The 20,916-nt window shown below is 40.0% G+C and overlaps 2 protein-coding genes across 2 annotated transcripts in view; one reads left to right on the top strand and one right to left on the bottom strand.

Moving 5' to 3' along the window:
• Nucleotides 1–682: 682 nt before the first annotated feature.
• STARD5 (StAR related lipid transfer domain containing 5) lies at nt 683–3,634 on the top strand (the record flags this gene model as incomplete). The annotated part of the gene is made up of 6 exons (XM_079540991.1): nt 683–772; nt 855–904; nt 987–1,119; nt 2,110–2,227; nt 2,856–2,949; nt 3,487–3,634. 6 exons carry the CDS (start codon nt 683–685, stop codon nt 3,632–3,634), a joined length of 633 nt encoding a protein of 210 aa, XP_079397117.1.
• Nucleotides 3,635–6,727: 3,093 nt separating this feature from the next.
• IL16 (interleukin 16) overlaps nt 6,728–20,916 on the bottom strand; it is a gene marked incomplete at both ends in the record, with an annotated part of 32,035 nt that continues 17,846 nt past the window's right edge. The window contains 15 exons of the mRNA XM_079540912.1: nt 6,728–6,921; nt 7,178–7,303; nt 8,402–8,654; nt 9,040–9,141; nt 9,621–9,804; nt 10,812–11,901; nt 13,153–13,285; nt 14,717–15,192; nt 15,481–15,568; nt 16,452–16,584; nt 17,711–17,828; nt 18,720–18,933; nt 19,027–19,100; nt 19,322–19,436; nt 20,372–20,482. Coding sequence (XP_079397038.1) covers nt 6,728–6,921; nt 7,178–7,303; nt 8,402–8,654; nt 9,040–9,141; nt 9,621–9,804; nt 10,812–11,901; nt 13,153–13,285; nt 14,717–15,192; nt 15,481–15,568; nt 16,452–16,584; nt 17,711–17,828; nt 18,720–18,933; nt 19,027–19,100; nt 19,322–19,436; nt 20,372–20,482 — 3,411 coding nt within the window. The remainder of the gene's footprint in view (nt 6,922–7,177; nt 7,304–8,401; nt 8,655–9,039; nt 9,142–9,620; nt 9,805–10,811; nt 11,902–13,152; nt 13,286–14,716; nt 15,193–15,480; nt 15,569–16,451; nt 16,585–17,710; nt 17,829–18,719; nt 18,934–19,026; nt 19,101–19,321; nt 19,437–20,371; nt 20,483–20,916) is intronic.

Below are 20,916 nucleotides of genomic sequence, written 5' to 3'. Positions count from 1 at the left end.
GCAACCTGTGCCAGTGCCTCACTGCCCTTATTATAAAAAAACTTCTTTATGTCCAGTCTAAATCTCCCCTCTTTTAGTCAGAAACCATTTCCCATTGTTTTATCACAACAGACCCTGCTAAAGAGTGTCCCCTCTTTCTTACAGCCCCTTTAGGTTCTGAGAGGCCGCTCTCAGGTCTCCCCACAACCCGGGCTGCACAGCCCCAGATCTCAGTCTGTGTTCCATGCCTTGGGTCATTTCTGTGGCTCTCCTCTTGATGTGCTCTGGCAGGTTCACGTCTCTCCTCTACTAAGGACTCCAGATCTGAACACGGTACTCCAGGTGAGATCTCACACTGCAGAACGGAGGGGCAAATCCTCTCCCTCAGCGCGCTGCTTTGGATGCAGCCCAGGACACGCTTGGCATTCCGGACTGCGAGGGCATGTCGCTGCCTCACGCCCAGCTGCCATCCAGAAGCACCGCCAAGCCTTTTTCGACAGAGCCGTGTTCCGATCCTTTCTATCCCAGGTCTCCTACTCGTTGCCTATGGAGGCTGGAAGTCCGTGCAGTTAACCCTCCGCCGCGCCACTCCGGGATGTCGCCGCCCTCAGGTGAGGGGGAGGTGCCGCCATCGGCCCACGGGGGCGGTGCAGCGCGGCGCCTCATAGGCGGTGTGCGAGCGGCTGCCCCGCCCTCCCTGACCATGGACTACGCGGGGCTCGCCGAGTCGGCGGCCGACAAGATGGGGCTGTACCGGCGGGACGCGGACGGCTGGCGGAGCTGCCGCCGCACGGTGAGCGCCGGGGGATGCGGGGCGGTCGGGGCCGTGGGGCGGTTAGACCGGCGAGGCGGCTGACGGCTCTCCCTGCCCGCAGAACGAGGTCGCGGTGTCCTGGAGGCCGTCCGCCGAGTTCGCCGGCAACGTGTAAGTGAGCTTAGCGGAAGGAAGCGGGGTCGGGGCGAGGCGGGAGCGGCAGCGCGTTCGGTTTCGTTTCGCCTCGCCTCAGGTACCGCGCCGAGGGCACCGTGGCCGCCCGCCCGCAGCAGGTCTGGGAGTGCATCAAGCCGGTGGCCGGAGGGCTCAGGACCCAGTGGGACCAGAACGTGAAGGACTTCGAGGTGGTGGAGGCCGTCAGCGATGTGAGTGCTGAGCGTGGGTTTGGGGACTCGGCGTTCCTGTTTGTGCCGCTTACGAAACAGCCGACGTCGCTTGCGGGGAAAGGGCTGCGGTGTGCTGGGATGGGGGATCCGTGCCTCTCCGTACCGTTATGGGAGTAGATTGTACCTGTTCTCTTGAAGGGCTGTCTTTCTGAAAGGAGCTGCTTTATGTTTTGGGCTAAATACGATGTATTTTAAAGATAAGTAAACTTATATCGCTGAAGATCTTGCACTACAGTGTTACCGCTGCAAATTGAGGCAAGCTGAATCTCTGTTAGCAGTCTTTCCTGTTCCCTCACAGATGTTTAGAGAATCACAGAGTGGCTTCGGTCAGAAGTGACCTTACAGCCCACCCAGCTCCACCCCCCTGCCATGGGCTGTGTGCCCCCATCAGCTCAGGCTGCCCACAGCCCCATCCAACTTGGCCTGGAACACCTCCAGGGATGGGGCACACACAGCTCTGGGCAGCTGTGCCTGGCCATTGCTGCTCTCTGAGTAAAGAATTTCATCCTAACATCTGATCTAAATTTCCCTTCTTTTAGTTACTGGAAATATGAAGGTTTCTGCAGCACAGAATCTGGGTATCAAGTTGCTTTCTTAAGCGATGTGTTACAGAGAAGATATCTTCATGAAAGTCCTGAAAAAGAGTAGTGTTTTAATTGTCCACTGAGCACATGTGTGCCAGATCTGCTTTTCAGCATCTTTTGTGGCATCTTTCCTTAAACAACCTGGGATCAATGCAACATTGGTGTGTTTTTCTTCATTAAATAATTTAATTAGCATACCATGGTGCCTTTTGCCTGTGCTGATTTGCTTTTTCTTTTTCTTTTTTTTTTTTTTCTCAGTGAACCGTGTAATATAACTCCTTCATAAGTTCATCGAGTGTAACTGAAAGAGTACAAGAAAGCACAGGGATATTTATGCTGTACTTTTGGAAACATCAACTGATGTAAAGTCCTTTGTAATTTCCAGGCTGTCTCTGTATGCAGAACTACAACCCCTTCAGCTTTCATGAAGATTATTTCACCAAGAGAATTTGTGGATGTGATCTTAATGAGGCAATATGAGGATGGGACGATGCTATCTGCTGGTAAGATGCTTATGTTTGTGTTGTAATCTTGATTAAAGGATAAAATATTTGTGGTCTCTTTGCATTGTTCTTAGGCATAAGTCATATTCTTTTGTAGTTTGTTTTTTTTTTTCATCTTCACGCAATTGTTTGCCTGCTGCAAATCACTGCTTTTATTGCTTCTTTGCTCAGCTGCCCAATTTTCCCCTGCTATTCAGGAATGGTTAGCCAGAAATTTCAATACCTGCTGGCGTGCTGCTTCTTAGCAGTCAAGTGGTCTATACCTCTGTGCTATGGACTTGTTGGAAGCAACTTGGTTGAAACCCAGAGATCAGCAACACACTTAGGCAGTGCAGTTTCATTAACGCGCTCTCAGGGCATCCTGATGCTTGGTTCAGAGCTCAGCAACAGTTACTTCTGAATGTAACACTTCTTTGATTTCTCAGGTCAGCAGCCAGAGCAGTTTCTACTTTAATGGTCATTTCTGTGCTTGTATGATGCAGCCCAATAATAGGAGCATTATGCTGCTTATTTTTTTCAAATATGTTTTCTTAGAGTGAACATGCTTCTCAGCTGCTGCTTTGAGTACAAAGGACTCTTTCCCATCTCCTGTGTAAATGACATAATTCTTGAATGCTTTTTCTTATAGCTACCAATGTGGAACACCCACTGTGTCCCCCTCAAGCAAATTTTGTGAGAGGGTATAATTATCCCTGTGGCTGCTTCTGCATACCAATTCCAGGGTAAGAAGAGATCTATTTGACCACTATATTTTGAACCCTTTCTTACCCATTGTGCAGCGTGTTTGTGTGTATGTGGCTATCTGCAATGTGTAGTTCCTTGGCAATGACATGTTTCTATCTTCCTGTGACATGTAATTGTTATGACTGAGTGCCTATTCTGTTCTCTTTTATGCTGTGAGTTAGTTCTCTTCTTTGAGAGAAGTTCTGAATGTTACAAGAACTGTTGTCACAATTCTTGCTGACCTCTTAAATGGAGATTCAGCAGAGCATAGGTTATGGTCTTAATTTTGCTAAATGTGTATCTAGCTGTTTGTTACACTGCCATAATTTGTAAGCAGAATCACGTACTCAATTAGGGCCTAGCTTAATTGTAATTTGACACACACATTTATAGAAATTTAAAATTAATGTCTGTTGTTTGTTTAAAAAAACTAACTTAGAAGTATCTATCATCACATAGTTCATATATGAGAGTCATTGTAAAGTCCTTAATGTTTCCAAACCTCTGGCTATAAAATCATTTGCATTGTCTTTCAGGGAACCAGACAGGACTCAGCTCCTCAGTTTCTTTCAGACCGATCTTGGTGGCTATCTTCCCCAGACTGTCGTGGATTCTTTCTTTCCAGCTAACATAGCTGGATTTTACAGCAATCTGACCAAAGCTGTTAAGGCATTAAAAGCATGACAAGACCAAATGCTGACATCACCAGCTGAGCGTAGGAAATGAACTGGAAATTTGAGGATAGTGATCATGAGAAGTAGGAAGTTGGCCTGTAACACTTTTCTGCTGACAAAGATTCTCGGTAAACGTGAAATTGTTCAAAGTAATGCATATTTTTCTAATAGGATATCCTTCATTTCTGTAATTAGAAGATGTCACACCAGAGGCAAGAAGAATCCTGCAGGCAGCACTGCTAGCTTTCTGTGGGAGACAAATACACTAGATCTGTTCTTCATCAGAGTCTATGATTATAGCATAAAATCCACTCTACCAGCATTAGTCAGGTGCAAGCGAAACAGAGTTTCTCTGAAGCTCTGTGCAGACTCCCATGGAACAGTGTTCCTTAACAGACAAATAGGTGGCTCTTCTGATGCCAGCCCTCACAGAGCTGCTAGGATGTTTCAGAAAAGTCAGAATGAATTGGATTGTGTGTAGGATTCCACTTGTTTGTTCCCACAGACGTAGATATTTGTGGTAAATACAAGTTAAGTGCTGCTTTTCCTAAATCAAAGTCTAGCAATGCAAATCAATTAATAGGTCTGTGGGTTGGCCTGTAGACACTTTTCTTTCTTCCCCTCTGTACCATGACAGTCATTTCCACAGCGTCAAACCAAACTGCGCTGATAGAGTGGCAATAAATAAAGAGGATTAAGCACTTTACTTGCCTTGTTTTTTTTAACTGCACTTGAAATACTCAGGTATTTCAAACACTTTTCAGCTTCTTGTAGTGAGTGGTCTCAACAGGTAAACAGTCATTTCTGTAGCTCAGTCATGACTTGGCAGGCCATAAGGACATCTCTTTAATACTTACCTGACAGCACTGACTTGGGAAATCAGCTCCTGATCAAGCGTGTTGTGATATGTGCAGCTTTTAAGAATATGTACGGTGCTGGTTACCGTGGGAATGTCAGACATTGCTATGGGTTACATAGAATTACAAAAGGAAAATTAATTACTATATTAGCAATTGGTGGGTTGTGATTTTAATGCTTTAACTTGGTTATTTAACAAAGTTAATATGCTCTGCTTTTTATCCGTGTATTTGTTTTATGTTGGTGTGGGGCATAGGTTTGCATACAAAGTGTTCTACTGTAATTCTCACCTTGTGGAATAGATTTTTTTAAGGAAGCAGTTTTTAATTCAGTCCTTTTTATGTACAAAGATGTAAAAACTTCTATGAGGGTGATGAAATAAATATTTTTTTCTGCTGTACCTTGTTGTCTTTCCTGCTATATCTTCCTGTTTCTCTTTAAAATTGTTCCTCCTACCCCTTCACAGGGTACCTTGAAGCACCGCTTGGATCTCCAGCATTTCTCAGAATTCAGTGCAGCGAGACAGCAAACAGCCTTCCCTTTAATTTGCACTCCGCACTAAGTGGGGATATAATGTTTTGGTGAGGGCTCTCATTCTTGACTTCTTTGTCCATGGCTGGTCCTTGTTTCCTATTTAGTTTGCTGCTTTCTGTGCTTAAAGAAAGGTAACAAATTCAATGAGGAGAGAGATGGGCCCTGACATTACAGAGGCTCATACTTACTTCCCTAAATGTATTGCAGGTTTTAGTATCAGGCCTCATGTTAAGTAACTGGGCAAGTCTTTGCAAGATTGTGGTTAATTTAATTTTCAGAAGGTTCAGTGAATGGAGCTCAAGTCACCACTTGCTGTTCCTGCAATTAAACCTTTTGCAGATAGTGGGATTTTTTAATTAGTTCTTTTTAAATATTTGTTATATTTTTATACTACTCTGAACAACAAAGGTGGTGGTTGAGGCTCTTCATTAAAATAACTTCAGGCTGCTTTTTCTGAGTGCTCAGTGTGTTCTATCCAGAAGCAATTAAGAGCACTTAACATTCATCCTTCTGCCATGCCAAATCAGAGATGCAAATGTCTTAGCAAGGATCATCCTGTAAGATCTTGGAGTGCCTCCAGTGAGATGTGCTGCTTCTGACAGTGTTTGCACTTCTTTTGATCCTGACAGATGACAGGAAACAGAGGCAAAAGAAAACACTGAAAGTGAGGTAAGAAAAGCACTGTTGGAAGAGGGAGAAAAAAAAGATCCAACTGACCTTGGTGGTTCTGTGCCAGTTTTTAAATTGTTTTGGGTGAGGACACCTTTGGCAAATGACACTGAGGTAATCTGAGGCATTCTGTTCTCGTGGAACTCTATACAGCATATGGAAAGTGGTGCCAGAATACATGCAGCAGCATTTGCTGCGTAGTTTTGTGTCCAAATTAGTGTTTTCAGAGTAAAAGTTTGAATTCAGAAGGCTGAATTTCTAAATACTGACACTTTTCCTTACAAAAATTATACAAAGGTATTTAAAAGTAATGTTCACTCTTGTTTCTAGATGGCCTTGCTGTTCTCGACTCTGGTCCCATAAGATCTCTGACCAAAGGAATGTCAGAAGAATCTTCATTCTATTGCCCTCAGCTTCCTGCTTTTCATCCTAGCAATACTATGAGATGCCCCCTTTATTTTTTTTTTTTGTCCTTGTTTGGGTGCTTGAGTCAACACAGCTCTTTCAGCTGCTAATAGAAAGCTATCCTTGTCCGTTTTAGGCTGTTCTTCAGTTTGAATAGAAACGTTGGAGTTTTTCAGGGCACGCTGTATTTTTGAAGTACTAAGTTGCATCCTACTTCCTCTGCGTTTCACAGATGCTGTGTTACTGTCTTTCATTGGGGGTGTGCACATTCCCTCCTCTTGGGAAGATAAAGCGGCAAGCAAAACTAGTAAAGCAGAAGTGAACACTTTGTTGCAGGATGTGCTCTCAGTCTTTAAGAGAATGGCTTAAAATAAAAGTACTATCACTTCCACATCTTATTACAACCAGTATGTTGTTTATAAAGTCATTTTTTGTTATTATTTGACACTGAAACAATTTTCTGAAATAGTAATCATGTACGTTTTCACATCTTCTCATTTTAACCCAAACAGCTGTCTCTAACAGGCAGTAAAGTTCCATATACAGAGTACCACGCCATGCTAGCCAGATGTCTGTAAGTGATAAACCACACCATCTCTTTTTGTTTGTAATATTGGCAGTAGTCTAATTACTCCTCTTATAAAGTTTCTGATGCCTTCTTGGTAACAGAGCTTGGATTCTTTCTTTTGATGATAGCTGTGATGGGCCCATCAGGTAATGCCTTGATTATATTCCACGCTTCAAAACGAGTGAGTCCTTGCAAGGCTGTGGTGTGCACTTGTAATAGCTCATCACCAGGCTGAACTGGGCTGCTTTGCTCCAGTGAGGTTCCTGTAGGGGAAGGAAGAAAAATAGTAAGAATTTTCTCTGTGGGGGAGTTTTTAGTTAGTCTTTCATTCATTAGGGTTCGCTACCGTGTTTGGTATAAGTCAGCTGTTCCCAGGAGGCAAAAGCTACTTGCATTGCATGGGATAATGCTGCATTTACCAAAAATCTCTTTTATTAAGTATAAATCAGCAGTCAGTTATGAACTACGCTACTTTTTATCAACAAAGAACCTGCCAGCCAGACACTGAAGTGTTTTTACCTTTAAATATCCTGTTGATGATGATGGGTTTATCTCCATGAATAGAGCCCTTCCCACCTTCCAGACTGAATCCCAAACCAGCAGCTGATTTTTCTAGAGTTATAGTGCAGACTGCATCTTCAGTTGCTGGAAATAAATGGAAAGTTAGCAGGTGGGCACAAAAATACCTGGAAGACTGTAAGATCTGATAAAAGAAATGAGCTTCTGTTCTGTTTGCAAAGGCAAACAGCCAAATTGAGATGGCAGCTTTTAATTTCTCATTTTGTGATTGTACAGCCCTTTGGGAAGCTGGAGAGAGAATGTTGTGTTTGAACTCATAGCAGAAATGAAATTTAAAAATGAAAGAGTGATATTTTCTAGAACTAAAAAAATCTGTTCAGTGAACAAAATTTGCAGTAAGCATACTTGATTTGACATTAGATTTGAAATTCTTATTAACCAAATAGCTGCAATTTAATCTGCCCATGTGTTGTGGATATAGCCACCTGCTACCTCAATCACTAGCATGTTGTTTAAACCAGTAACTCTTTCACAAAGAAAAATAGTCTTGCATAGTAAAAACTTCAAATTAGAAACCATAATATCAGAATTCAGAATCTGAATTTTCAGAATTCAGAAACTGAATTTTCATTTTAACTGCAGTTAGGCCTGTTACTAGAATAACAGTATTTACATGCTTTCAGAAATTCATACTGAGGATCTCACAGTTGGTTTCCTGGTTTGGTTTGGTCTGATTTTTTTCAGAGGGTTCATTTATTTCAGAAATGCATTCTTTCCAAAGCTATCCCAAATACCTCTTTCAGGACTGTTTCACAAACTGTGCTGTCCTTGATCACAATTCTCAATTCACCCAGCCGATGCTGAGCAGCTCCATTAGTACCCATGGTTTCAGGCGGCAATATTAGAATCACAGAATCACCAAGGTTAGGAAGACCAGTAAGATCATCAAGTCCAGCCATCAGCCGTGCCTGTGTCTGCTCTAGACCACGTCACTCAGTGCAATCTCTGCCCTACTCCTGAAAACCCCCAGGGATCATTACTCCACCACCTCCCTGGGCAGCCTGTTCCAATACCATTCTTCGTGAGAAGAAATTGTTCCTAATATCCAACCTGAACCTCCTCTGACTCAAGGCCATTACTCTCGTCCTGTCAAACACTGATTAAATCAAACACTGATTAAACACTGAGCAGGTAGCAGCTGTGAGGTAATGCTGCTGAACTTACCTGATTCTTGTGAGACATCGCTTGCAACTGAAGATGTGCTAGAGCCAATTGAAACGTTGTGACTTTTTTCTCCATCTTTTGCTTTTCTAGTGACAACTACAGCTTGTCTGGGTTGTCGAGCTTGTCGCATGATCACTGAGGCATCATTGTGAGTTGCCCCTTTAAAAGACTTTCCATTAATGGATAATACTTCATCTCCTTTCTGAATAGTTCCTTCCTGAAATGCTAGTCCATTGGGAAACACCTTGTGAACCTATTGAAAAGCCCCATTACCACACAGGCATGCAAGAAAAGAGAAAAGAAAAAAAAAAGAAATTATTCAGTTAACAGTTTTCACTGTGTGTATTTTCCATTCTTTGCCAAGTGGTTGCTTCCTGCTGTTGAGGGCTGTTGGCTTTAAGAACTGTTGGGTGGGAGGGTAATACCCAATGAAACAGGACACTTCTGCTAATAATTACCTAGAGATGACAGCTCTGTGCATTCTCACTCACAACCAAGATTTTTCTGACCTTATGTAAACAGCTGCTTACTTTAATTATGCCAAAAGCCAACCTTGGTAGTCGGAAACCAGAAAGTTATATGTATTTTTAGAGAGAGTAGTTGTTTCCAGAGTATTTTTTGAGAAAGATGCTACTTACTGTTATCACTTTGTTTTCTAGATCTATGCCACCTGCCAGACTGAATCCAAGCCCAGTGTTTTCTTCTTTATGCAGAATTGTAACGTGAATATCATCTAATTCCTAGGCAGAGAAATAAATTGTGTCGAGAACATCCTAATATATAAGTTGAGTTGACAGGAAAATCCATGCATTTTCTGTTTGTCCACTGAGCATTTTGTAATGAGGATTAAGGATTTGAGCATAATGCTGAGACATGTCAAGTGTTTTGTTTTGATCAAATTTCCTTATCAATTACCTATATTGTGAAATGTTATTATGTCCAAAACTGTTATGTTTCTGCAAATATGAGTCAATTAGATCTGACGATAATTTTAATCAAATTTAAGAGTACGATAGAATCAGAAAGTGCTTAATGATGTAAGTGCAAAAAAGCAGGAAAAAATAATGTGGCTTGCACCTCACAGATATAAGTACCACAGCTTAAACATTTTTTCCAAGTTTTATCTGTGATAACAAAAAGTTGCAAAGCTGAACCAGGCACAGCCACTCCACATGCTGAAAATGACATCAAAAATCACACCGAGCAAAGGCTGATTTACCTTTAACGTGGCTTCATCTAGTGATCTGACTTCTTCTATGAGCTTTGCTAACTCTTCAGGGGAAAGCAGAGAGATGACAGACTGCCCTGACACACCGGATGCTTGAGGTGAGCCTTGTTCCTGTTTCTCTTCTTCTTTCTCGCTATCTGCAAAGCTCACAGTGTATTCTCTCAGCTCAGAGAGGCTGTCCGATTGTGAAAAGAATAGAAAAGAAACACTGAGTTATGAAAGGACACACAAAAGCGCAGAGCAGACACTTCTAGAGCAGTCATCCTTCGATCCCCCAGCACTGGGGAGGTCGTTCACGTCATAAGTATTATGAATACTTCCATATATCATAATACCTAGCAGAAGTAGGATCAGTCACATAGAAGAATAATCTCTTGGCTCTAGAATAGAATAGATCCAAACCACGTCTGTGATTTTTGTTGTTGCATTTGTTTTTCAGTTTCTCATTTTTATGCGACTGTAATGATCTTCCTTGAGAATGCAAACAGTAGATTTTTATTATTTTTTGTAATCTGTGCAGTAAGAGTTTTGAAAGAATTTTTGAAGGCTTATATGTGCTTTTGAAATATTTTGCCAAAAATACCTCTGATTTTTTGTTGTTTTCCTAAATCTCTGACTAACTGGAAATGCATATAAAACATTATAGGAAGCAAGCTAGGTATTGTTGGTGCCTTTTGTCCTGGGGAATGCCTGTGCCTCGCTCTGTCTACGTCACCTTCATGTATTTGAGCCAGACCTGCTTTTTAGGCTAGAAGTAGTAGTATTTCAATGATATGCAGCTTAACCAAAGGCAAATGTTAGGAGCATCAGGATGTTTGCACCATCTCATCACAGTGACTAGCTGCAGCTAGTTTAATTTTGGGAAGCCATCAAGTTTTCACTTCTTCTGGAAGTAACATACTAAAATTTCTCTGCTTCCTCACTGGTACATGCAGTAACAATGTCAGTTTCACTTTCTATTTCTACCACTCAGATACTAGAAATACTCCTCTTGAACTAGGAGGGAGCTTGAAATATGTCAATATTTACAAAAAGCAAATTAAATTTACCAGCTACGTGAGGCATCCTGCCAGTCACTGTTCTTTACTATTGTGTGCTCCTGCCTGAGAATATTATTAGCTAATCAGCACAGAGACTCACCAATACTGATCTGCAAATCTGATTTCAAATACAGTATCTTACTTCAGAGAAAATCCGGTGTCTGGGTGATTGTTCTCACTTGCAGGTGGGAGAGAAGTCCCATCCTCTTCTGCAGAGGTCTGAGATAATATGTCCAGTGCTTCCCATGCACTGTTCCCAGAAGGGACTGGGGACTGGGGAAGGCAAAGCAAAGACTTCATTAAAGCAGATGACACCTGGTTACTGATGGAATAGATTTTACTATAGTTTTCATCAAATGTCTTCATCATCTCACAAGACTGGTTGGCAGTAAGTGGAAAGGTTCGTGATCTCAGGTTGTGTACTTTTGCTACTGGTGCTACATGGGAAGTTGTAATGGCTTCTGCAATGAGAAGGCCTGAAGGATTTTTGGTGTTGGCATTTCTTTTCTCTGAGCTGGCTGCAAGGATGTCCTTGGGACAGGAAGATCTATCTAGGCTCTTTGTACCTATAACCACAGATGACTTTGACTGTTGGCTATTTTCAGAGCACGGAAGAAGGGTTTGGCTGAAATGGTTTGGAGCCCCTTCTGACCATTTTGCAGAGGGAGAGTGTTCCTTCTGGACTGATGGTTTTGGGCTGAGCCTTCGGTGTACTTTTTCAGGTGAATGTGGAGCACTCAAAGATTCAAATGAGCTTATTCTCTGTTTGATCGATGATCCCCTGGAAGACAGATGGGATAAACTGGATTGCAGTTCTTTGGTGGAAACACTCTGAAGGTTGGAAGGACTTTGATCTGCCTGTGGTTTGAGGTCTGAATTTGCTTTCCTCAGTCCTTTCAGACTTTGGCGAAACCAGGCTGGCTTAGGTGCTACAGGAGGGCCCTTTTTCAGAGCATCACTTTCATCTGATTTTGACCCTTTCAAACTGACTGTTTCTGATTCTGATTTCTGCAGAACCACCTCTGAGCTGCTTCGATTTTCGTGTTCTTCATTTGTGTCAATGCCAGGTTGCAAATCTAAGTGGCTGTTGTCTTCGCTCATGGTAGGATTAAATAAGCTTTTTATGCAGTCGGAAATCTTAACCCAAGGATCTTCTGTTGTAGTATCAAGAGTATAATCTACCCGTGCTTGCCTCTTAAGGACAGGCCTTCGTATTGATGAAACTGGAGTTCCTGTATTAAAGAAACATTATTATTAAGCTGCCTCCTACTTCTCCTCATCCATCTTTTACTTACGCGTTTTTAGTACTTCATTAATTTGAACTTCATTTGTCTCTGAGAAGTATGTAATAAGTATTTTATTTAAAATGTTTCTAGAACATTTAAGCCTTATTTAAATTCACAACTCTTGATCTACAAGTTCAGTTTCCTGATGCTGAAATTATCAGAAAAACAAGGCTCTTCCATGCTCAGGAACATGATCCCTTTTCTAAAGGGTCCTGTAACTTCCAAATAGCTTAGATGAAGTACACATGAATGGAAACAAATTTTTGTTTGTGCAGTTGCAGTTATTTTTGTCTGCATCAGTGTAAAGAAAGATATGTTGTATAAGTGAACATTATTGGTTTTAATGATCTGAACCAGAAGTCACAGATTTGCAGAAAACAGTTTAAGTTGGAAGGAACCTCCTTGAGATCAGTTAGTATGTAGAATCATGGAATTGTTTGAGTTGGAAATGACCCTTGCAGGCCATCAGGTCCAACTCCCCTGCATTGAACAGGGTCACCTACAGCTGATCAGGTGCTCAGAGCCCCGTCCAGCCTGACCTACAGTGTCTGCAGATATGGGGAACTCACCATCCCTCTCGGCAACCTATGCCAATGCCTCACCACCCTCATTGTAAAAAAATAAAAATAATTAAAAAAAAATTCTTCCTTATATCCAATCTAAATCTCCCTTCTTTTAGTTTGAAACTATTTCCCCTTGTCCTATCCCTACAGACCCTGCTAAAGAGTCTGTCTCCTTCTTTCTTACAGCCCCCCTGTAAATACTGAGAAGCTGCACTCTGGTCTCCACTAATACTGCTTCTTTTAGTCTATCAAACACAAGAAGATAGTAATTTATTATCAGTGATATGTACCATTACAATACTTTCCTTGAGGCTAAGCATAACAATGTATTCTAGAAATGCTGAAGTAAAACTTTAACGTCATTTTTTCATTATAAATAAGAACAGGCTTATTTATAATGAAAAAATACAGTAATAGTATACAATAGTATACTGTATAAAAATACAGTAATAATTGTTCATTTTTCCTTTTTACAATAAATCATCTAGTCTAGTATGCTTCTTTCAATGTAGTTTCTGTTTTGTCAAAGACTGATGGATTGAAATTTCTTTCCTTCAACCCAAGAATTACAGCTATGAGTGAAGTGCGCGTTTAAAGATGCTATTTTCAGCTGCAAGCATCATATTAAACATACCTAAGTTTGGTTTTCGTTCTTGATCTCTGCCCCCTGGAACAGCAGTTGTGCGTTCAGAAGCTGTAGGAGAAGTGGTGAAGACACTGTGAGTTACGTCTGTTTGCTGTCCCTCTAGCATTGGTTCTCTAACTTCCTGCTGAGCAAACAGGAAACAGAAGTGTGTCAGAATGTAATTATGCAAACCACACTACATGACTCTGAAGAAAATTATATTTTCACCTGTTTGCAATCTGGTAGAAGATATTTGAATAGGAATCAAGTTTTTATTTCTGCTTGAGATGCAAGATGCAATGCTTATACAAGTAATTGTTTCTCTATTTCAAGAGGGCCAGCATGGTATTTTATGCTACTTTTGTAAACAGATTGAAAAAATGCAGCTGACATTTGAAAAATGTAGTCAGTGGCAATAACACCATAAACCAGTTTCTTCTGATGAAGATCTTTTACCCCAAAGACAAGCTGGATAAAGCTAAATCATTACTGTACCTTCGGAACTCTCCCTTTTTCGTTTTTCACTGGAAAAATAGAGTGAGAGGATTACCCTGAGGTTGCAATCAATATTACTCAACACCATAAACAGATGTTCCTGAATTACCTGATTCCATTGTAACCAATGACACTAAGCTGCCATACTACGGTGCTGGAAGTGCTGTCTGCTATGCAGTTAAACTACAGGATTGCTAATAGGAAGCAAAACCAATCAGGACTGTGTACATCCTGAAAAAAGTCAGTAATTAAAGAATTCCTTAAGGTTTCTGTAATGTGGTGGTGGTTGTTATGCAAATTATTCTAGGAAAACCTTTTTCCGTGCTTACAGCAGCAGTAAAACCTTCTCTTCATTATCTAAAATGCATTCCAACAAGAAACCTTTTCTTCTTGGGGCTTAAAGAAATATTGCCCTGAGACATATATACCCTCTTTCCAGAGGAGGTTTTCTTCATTAATAGAGAAGCTTTTGACTTTATTGATCTTAAGATTGATTTTTTCTTCCTTATTTGGAATAACTGAGGGGTGAAGGTTCAAGAGTTGTATGCAGTGATAAGTCCAACAGCCACTTAACTGCTCCGAATTTAACTTCTGGTAGGTAATTTTCTAGTAGCTGTTGATGAAAACTGAAACTTTCTAGGATGTTAACATTATAGTCAAAGTTCACTCTAAGCTGCATGGGTTTATTTGGACCAGTTGGGGAAATGTATTGCGTACAGTTCCGTTCATTTTTACTGGCATATTGCTAAACCCCAGGGAAACAGTTCCATTTTTAAACATGCCACAACTTTGTTTCAACATGCAGATCTCACAGTCCCTCACACTCATGCAAATGTGAAACATCTTCTATTCTATCTTAGGTAAGAAAAGGAACTGAGTAACCTACAAATCTACGCTCAACTGGCTCACTCCTATATTCTCAAAAAAGAAGGCCTTCAAACACTCCCCCCAGGCCCCACAAACACACACACTTCTCTTTTTTTCCCTGACTTACTTCCTGTTATCACACACAGCCCTTCTCTTTGCCCTACTGCTTCCCCTGCCAGGCTCACAAACACACACACACGTTTTGCTTTACCTGCACATTTGCAGAAGGTGATTCAGTCTCTTCAGATACAAGCTTTTCTTTTCTATCTGCAATATACTGGTCGTTTCCTGTGCAGTCCTGCTTAAAATATTTCCTTGGAGGAGGTTTGGGCTTTGATGATTTAGGTTTTCTAACAAGAATCTCTGTTGATTTCTTAGCATTTTGCAAGGGTTGACTTCCTTCACTACAAGTAAGAGGGGAACTTCTCTCAAAATTGTTTCCAGACAATGAGTACAGCAGGCCAGGCTGTCTGGTAATTGGTACATCAATGCTGTGTACCCTTTCTTTCAAGTCACTCAGTTGATATGCAGCACCATTACTACACAAGGACCTGGGGTTGTAGCTGCTGTCACTGCTGGAGCGGGTCATCAGCTTCTGGGCTTTACGGTTGCAATAAGCAGTGTTTCTTTCAATATGTTTTTCACATGGGTGTCTTCCATGCCAGCTTGTGTCTAGTCTTTTAACGCCTGTATAAGAAACACAATCAAAATGTCTGGTTAGGTATGTGACAAGGGCTTACTTCTAAGATCCAGCTGGCTAAATTTGTAGCTATCTCCCACCATCATCTGGCACACACAATACAAGGAGTTAAAGGCTTGTGAGAGAATGTCAAGGCTTAGATTTTTGGACAGCAACATAGCATTGTTTTCCTTATATTATATCAGTATCAGCAGTATGTTTTATTGCTTATTTCTTTGGTCCTTATTTCTTCAAAAATCAAAATTACTGCATGTCAATGAATGCACTCCCCTTACCTTCACTATTCCATTGATGTCTCTCCTTTCCAAATCTGTTGTTTTCCACAGCTTGTGCAACAGCTTCTTTTAGCTGCTGCTCAGACACCTAGGAAATACCATGCCATTATATTTTTACAAGATTATGACATGGCGAGTAACATTTAAACTTTCATTCCTTTCACAAAACTTTCCAACCCCTCTAAGTCTTCTAATTGAAGTGAATATACCTAGTTACATCATGTACTGTTGTTAAACAATTGCACACTGTTATAGGGGAATCTATACTAATAGAGCTGAAATTTTTCTGTGTGTGTGCTATTTATGTTGGTTGTTTTGGTAAAATAGGCTCCATGGATAAATGTACTTCTGCATATTTCTCTAGAACTTTAATACTGGATTTATCAGTGTAAGGTAGTTTAATGTTGATTTTTTCTAATGATAACTTAATGCAACAAATTAAAGTTAATCATTTATGCTCTAGTTTGTGTTAGGAAGCATTCTGGAGAAATATCTGATTTTATAAAATTTTTACTTGAATAGCAAACAGCTGAGGAAGACCTAAATTTTAATTACAGTATAGAAAATGGTTCTATAAACTTTTTTTGGGGGGAGGGGGTTGCAGAAGGGAAAGGAGGAATATAATCCCTCTTTCATATTTATGTCTTCTTACTAAGAATCATTTCTTTAAAGTTTATTTTTCTGATCTATATAATTTTGTTTATACCTTAAATATTATTTCTGTAATTTCCTCATTCACAGCACATAAACTGTTGAAGCAATCTTTAAATCTTATGTGATTATATGCAAGGACATATCCTAGGTTTATACCTTAATCAGTCTCATATACTTGCAGTGATGCTTATAATGAAATCAGCATCTTCATTAGCAACATTTTTGTTTTAACCTGTTTGTAAATTAACACTTCCTCTCTTTCTTAATCTTAGTTTATCATTACGTGTTTTATTGAAAATGAGAATACAGAGTGCTACCTGTGGTTCAGGGTGTCTGCTGATAATAATCTGCACTGCACCAGGATCACAGTGGCTTAGTACAGCATAAACTTCATTCAGAGTCATATTTTGCACTGATGCTTCATTAATTTCAATAATTTCATCTCCACACCTGCAGAGATATTTAAAAGAAAGTGTGAATAAAACATTTTTCCTCCCATCTTTGTTTCACCCATGCAGAGATATGCAAAAAGCAGATTCATGTAGTTTGATCACAGATATAAATTGCATTGTCTCATTGTTCTCTTCACAGAAAATGGAATGGGGATGAGTTGAATGTCAGGTTTTTTTGATCTGCTTCATTGCTGCATGCAGCTTATGAAGTTCATGCTTAGCTACTCATACTCTTTGTGTCTGATCTTTCTGCTGTATGCAGCTCAGCTGCTGTTTCCACCTACAGCTTCCTTCCTTCCTATCAAGTTAACACTTCTCACGTTGTTATGGTCTGCTAGTGTTATTTCAGATGAGAAAGGATATTCACATTTCTGCTACGTATGAGTAACTTGCTATCACAACAGTTCTAGTGACAAACAATTGTAATCCTGGTGATGCTTGAACTGAATCTTTCCAAGCTGTCCACTCTTCCCTGTTTCATTACAAATTCTCATATATATTAAGAAGCCTTCTGAAGGCATTGATTCATATCAAACTTCCCAATAGTGTGCAACCACTTTGTTCTTTCAGCTAAGTACTGCATGTAGAGAGAGAACCTAAGTTAAAGAAAGTCACTGAGAAAGCTGTGTTCTGTTCAATTATAAGTATGCCCAACATGACTACTTGAGCATAAATCTTATGAGGTGAATTTCTATGCTTCCACTAGGGATCATTTCAGTAAAACTGCATTTCCACTGGGGAAGAAGAGAGAATCTGAGGAGCTTTAATTGGGAAAATCTAAAACCCACGCAAGTCAGAAAATACCATGTATTCTGTTTTTTTCCAAATATGTCCTCATTGTTTCACTTATAGAATTCATTCTGGAACATATTTCTGTGCTCGTCTAAACCCTCCAAAGCAACCCAAGTATAGACGAGTGACAACAATCCCACAGGGCTGTCATGTTTCTGGAAATTCTGGCTATCACAAACATTTGCATTCTCAAACCCTCAGAATAGCATGTGCTGTTAACCCAAAGCCTCTAGAAGGCACTGACCTCCTGCCCTGTGAGATCAAATATAAAGCTGTAAAATATTTTAGAACAATGGAAAAAAATTATCATAAGACAGATTTTCTCATCCTACCTGAGTCTCCCATCCATATGTGCCACAGAACCTGGTGAGAGGGTGTGAATGAAAATCCCTGAAATACACTGGAAGTAAGGGATGCTGCATAACCCAATTCCAAGGCCAACCCCTGGCTCTGAAAAAAAAAGTGATGATAATAATAATAAGAAAAGTGTAATAAACAGTCAAAACAAACAATTGGAGAGAATAATTAAAAAAACACTGTTTTCAGTTTATTTAACTTATTCTGTTACGAACCAGGAGCCTACTCTTGTTCTCACAAGTTGTACATATTACACATAAGATGCAATGTAAGTTTATTTTGCAAAATATTTTTTGTGACAGCGGAATTCAAATGACTGCACAGAGAGTGAATGAAACAAAAAGACCAAAAATTAAGAAGCAATTGTGTGGTCGTTTCTTTGAAATATAGTCTCAATCCTCTTTTTGTTTTCTACAGTACAGCTCAAGATTTTTGCAAATATACTTCTTTGCTCTGCATACTCTGATGTGAGATCCCGTTCTATTTGGTAAGTCACCTCATAGAGACTTTATTCACTGTTTTGTTGATCCTGTGTTTAAAAACGTATTTCAGTCAGTTATTGCTCGTAAATAGGAGAAGGTAACAGTTGGAGCAGGAATGGCAGAAATACAGGAAGACATAAGTATGTATTTTACTTCTTTTTAGCCATCTCAAGAATGAAGCAAACTACTTGAATAATTAAGGATAAGAACTGCATAGGAATTAGTTGTTGCTAAGAGATTTACTTTTTCATCTGAAGGATATAAATGTGACAACACTTGAGTGAAGAAATGGTATAATTGACTCTTGAGGACAGATGGTATTCAAAAGCCACTGCTGATAGATTGCTGTTAGCACTGGAGGCATCATGGTCTACTTTAGTATATTAAAAAACTTAGTTCAGGAAAATAATGATGTTAGTGAGGAAAGACATGCAGATAGCATGAGTGGTGTTTTGTGAATCAGTGCCTCGTTTGTCAGTGCTAAATCAATTTTAGCACTTACCTTTGTTTAGGCTAACTTCCATTATGACCCTATCATTGGGCTTTGTAGCATTTAATAAGAACACTGGGCTTTCGGAACTGAAAGAGCTGTTTTCTTTGGTTATGCATATAGTGGAGCTGAGTGACTGACACAAGTGGGGTGACAAATAGCTGGAAGCAGAATGAGGTGTGCTGAAGCTTGTCCTGACTGTTAGAGTCAGAAGACCCTTTTTGGCCTGTTGGAAAGAAGAGATCACGATTGAATGGGTTGAATTCACATGCATGTTGCATGTAAAGGCTGAAACTGTTCTGAAAGGAGAGTACATAACCTTGAATTTTTGTAAGGCATCATAATGTGTTAATCCATGCATTGATTCTCCATTCAGTTCTAGGATTTCATCACCTGTTTTTCAAAATAAAAAAACATGTTAATATTACTGTATTGTGAATAAGTTGTATGATATATGCATGTACTAAAAAAGGAGTCTTGCAAACGTAATAATGGATGCAGATGTAAAAGTCACTTGTGGCTCATTTCAGTGGACCTTCATCTTCACTTAATCTTTCTTTAGATTTTCTTTGGGAATCTGGAGTGGGAAAAAGGAGAAAAGATGGATTTCTCACCTTCTTGTAGCCTTCCGTCAGCTGCAGCAGCTCCACCAGGAAATATGGTTTTGACATAGATTCCTATTGGCCCATAAATGCTGTCTTTCCCTCCAACAATGCTGAAGCCCAAGCCCTGATTTATGGAAGAAAAATGGCATGTGAGAGCCTATGTTTAGTCTTCATATCCCATTTGCAAAATCATCAGCATTAGCTACGTGGGCAATACCAGTAAACAAAGCAGTATAATCTGTGAAAGATAGGCAACCACATGCCAGTAGTAAAAGCAAATGAAAATTTCAGCTGAATACTCTCATGATTCACTTGCAATCAATTAATTCCCTATTATAAACACATAAGAAAGCTTCTACGTTCCATTTTGCCCCTGGGCCAATATGTGACCTTGAGAGATCCATTCATCTGTTTTCTTGATTTCCTTTCCCATAAATGAAATTGATAAAATAATCACAGAAGATCTTGATCTTACAACTAACCTTAGGCACTCAGATCTTGTGGAGAGAATCTTTCTCTTATCCTCTACCAAACAGGTTAATGTGTGTTGTAAGTTTAAGCAATGACTGTAGATTCTTTTAAGTAGATGCTTGTCTTTGATTATTTTTTTGTCTTTCCTCCTTATATTAAAGGACAAACTATCTACTACCCTCAGAAGGATGCTGTGAGACTAATTCATATGTCTGGGGCCATTTAACATCCCTTAAATGAGAAATGAAAGTACAGTGCTGATGATGTCCTTCTGTGCTCACAAAATACAGACATAAGTGATGATTTTGTAAATGATGCTGATCATACTTCATGTAACAACTTCTGAGAGGTATCTCACAGCTTAAATAGTTACAAATAACATATGACACAAATAAGTTTTAATAACTTAGAACCCTGTTCAACTAGTTCAAGAGCTATATGTCTAAGTTCATAACCCACATCCTCTCTGTATTCTAGTATGAACTGGCAGTCTACAACTAGAAACCTGAGCACCTGAAGTCATTATCAGTTTGCAGTTGAGAAATGAAGCAAAACACCATAGATGGTAGTCAACAGAGCCAGTCTCACCTTCCCTTGTCCTTTCATCAACACAATGTTAGAGATCACCGAAGCTTGTGAGCCACAAGATGCATGCACCAGCTGTGCTGTACTTAGTGATCTAGATGGCCTTGAAATTGCCTGAGAACACAAAAAAATACAATTTTCATGCAGAACCAGCTGTTCTTTGATGCAGATTAGGGTTACTTGTTTATTTTAAATTTTCTTCTTTACAGTAACCGATGTTACTGAAGGCTTAAAAAATCCTTCTCATTTTGAGAAGCCGGTTGTTATTCAGCTAAACAATTTGCATGGATTGCATTGTGGAGTTTGGGGCTTTTTATATGAAAACAGATCTTCTCTGTGATACATTCAGTTGTTGGTGATCTGTGTTATGCTTTCTTTCAATGCATGTGAATTGACCTCTGAGCTCCTGCTCACTGAAATTGTCCAAAGCCAGAATGGCCCTTGAAGTTATATGCGGTGGTGTAGAAAGATACATTTGTGCTCTCACTTGATTCCCCATGCCAAAATCCCATTTAGGGATCCTAAAGAAGTATTGCTGCATTTGCCTC

Source organism: Tetrao urogallus (genome assembly GCF_951394365.1).
Source record: "Tetrao urogallus genome assembly, chromosome: 11".
In the NCBI taxonomy this organism is placed as follows: Eukaryota; Metazoa; Chordata; class Aves; order Galliformes; family Phasianidae; genus Tetrao; species Tetrao urogallus.
The sequence above is the reverse complement of the archived record's forward strand: the minus strand, read 5'-3'. Positions and strand labels throughout refer to the sequence as shown.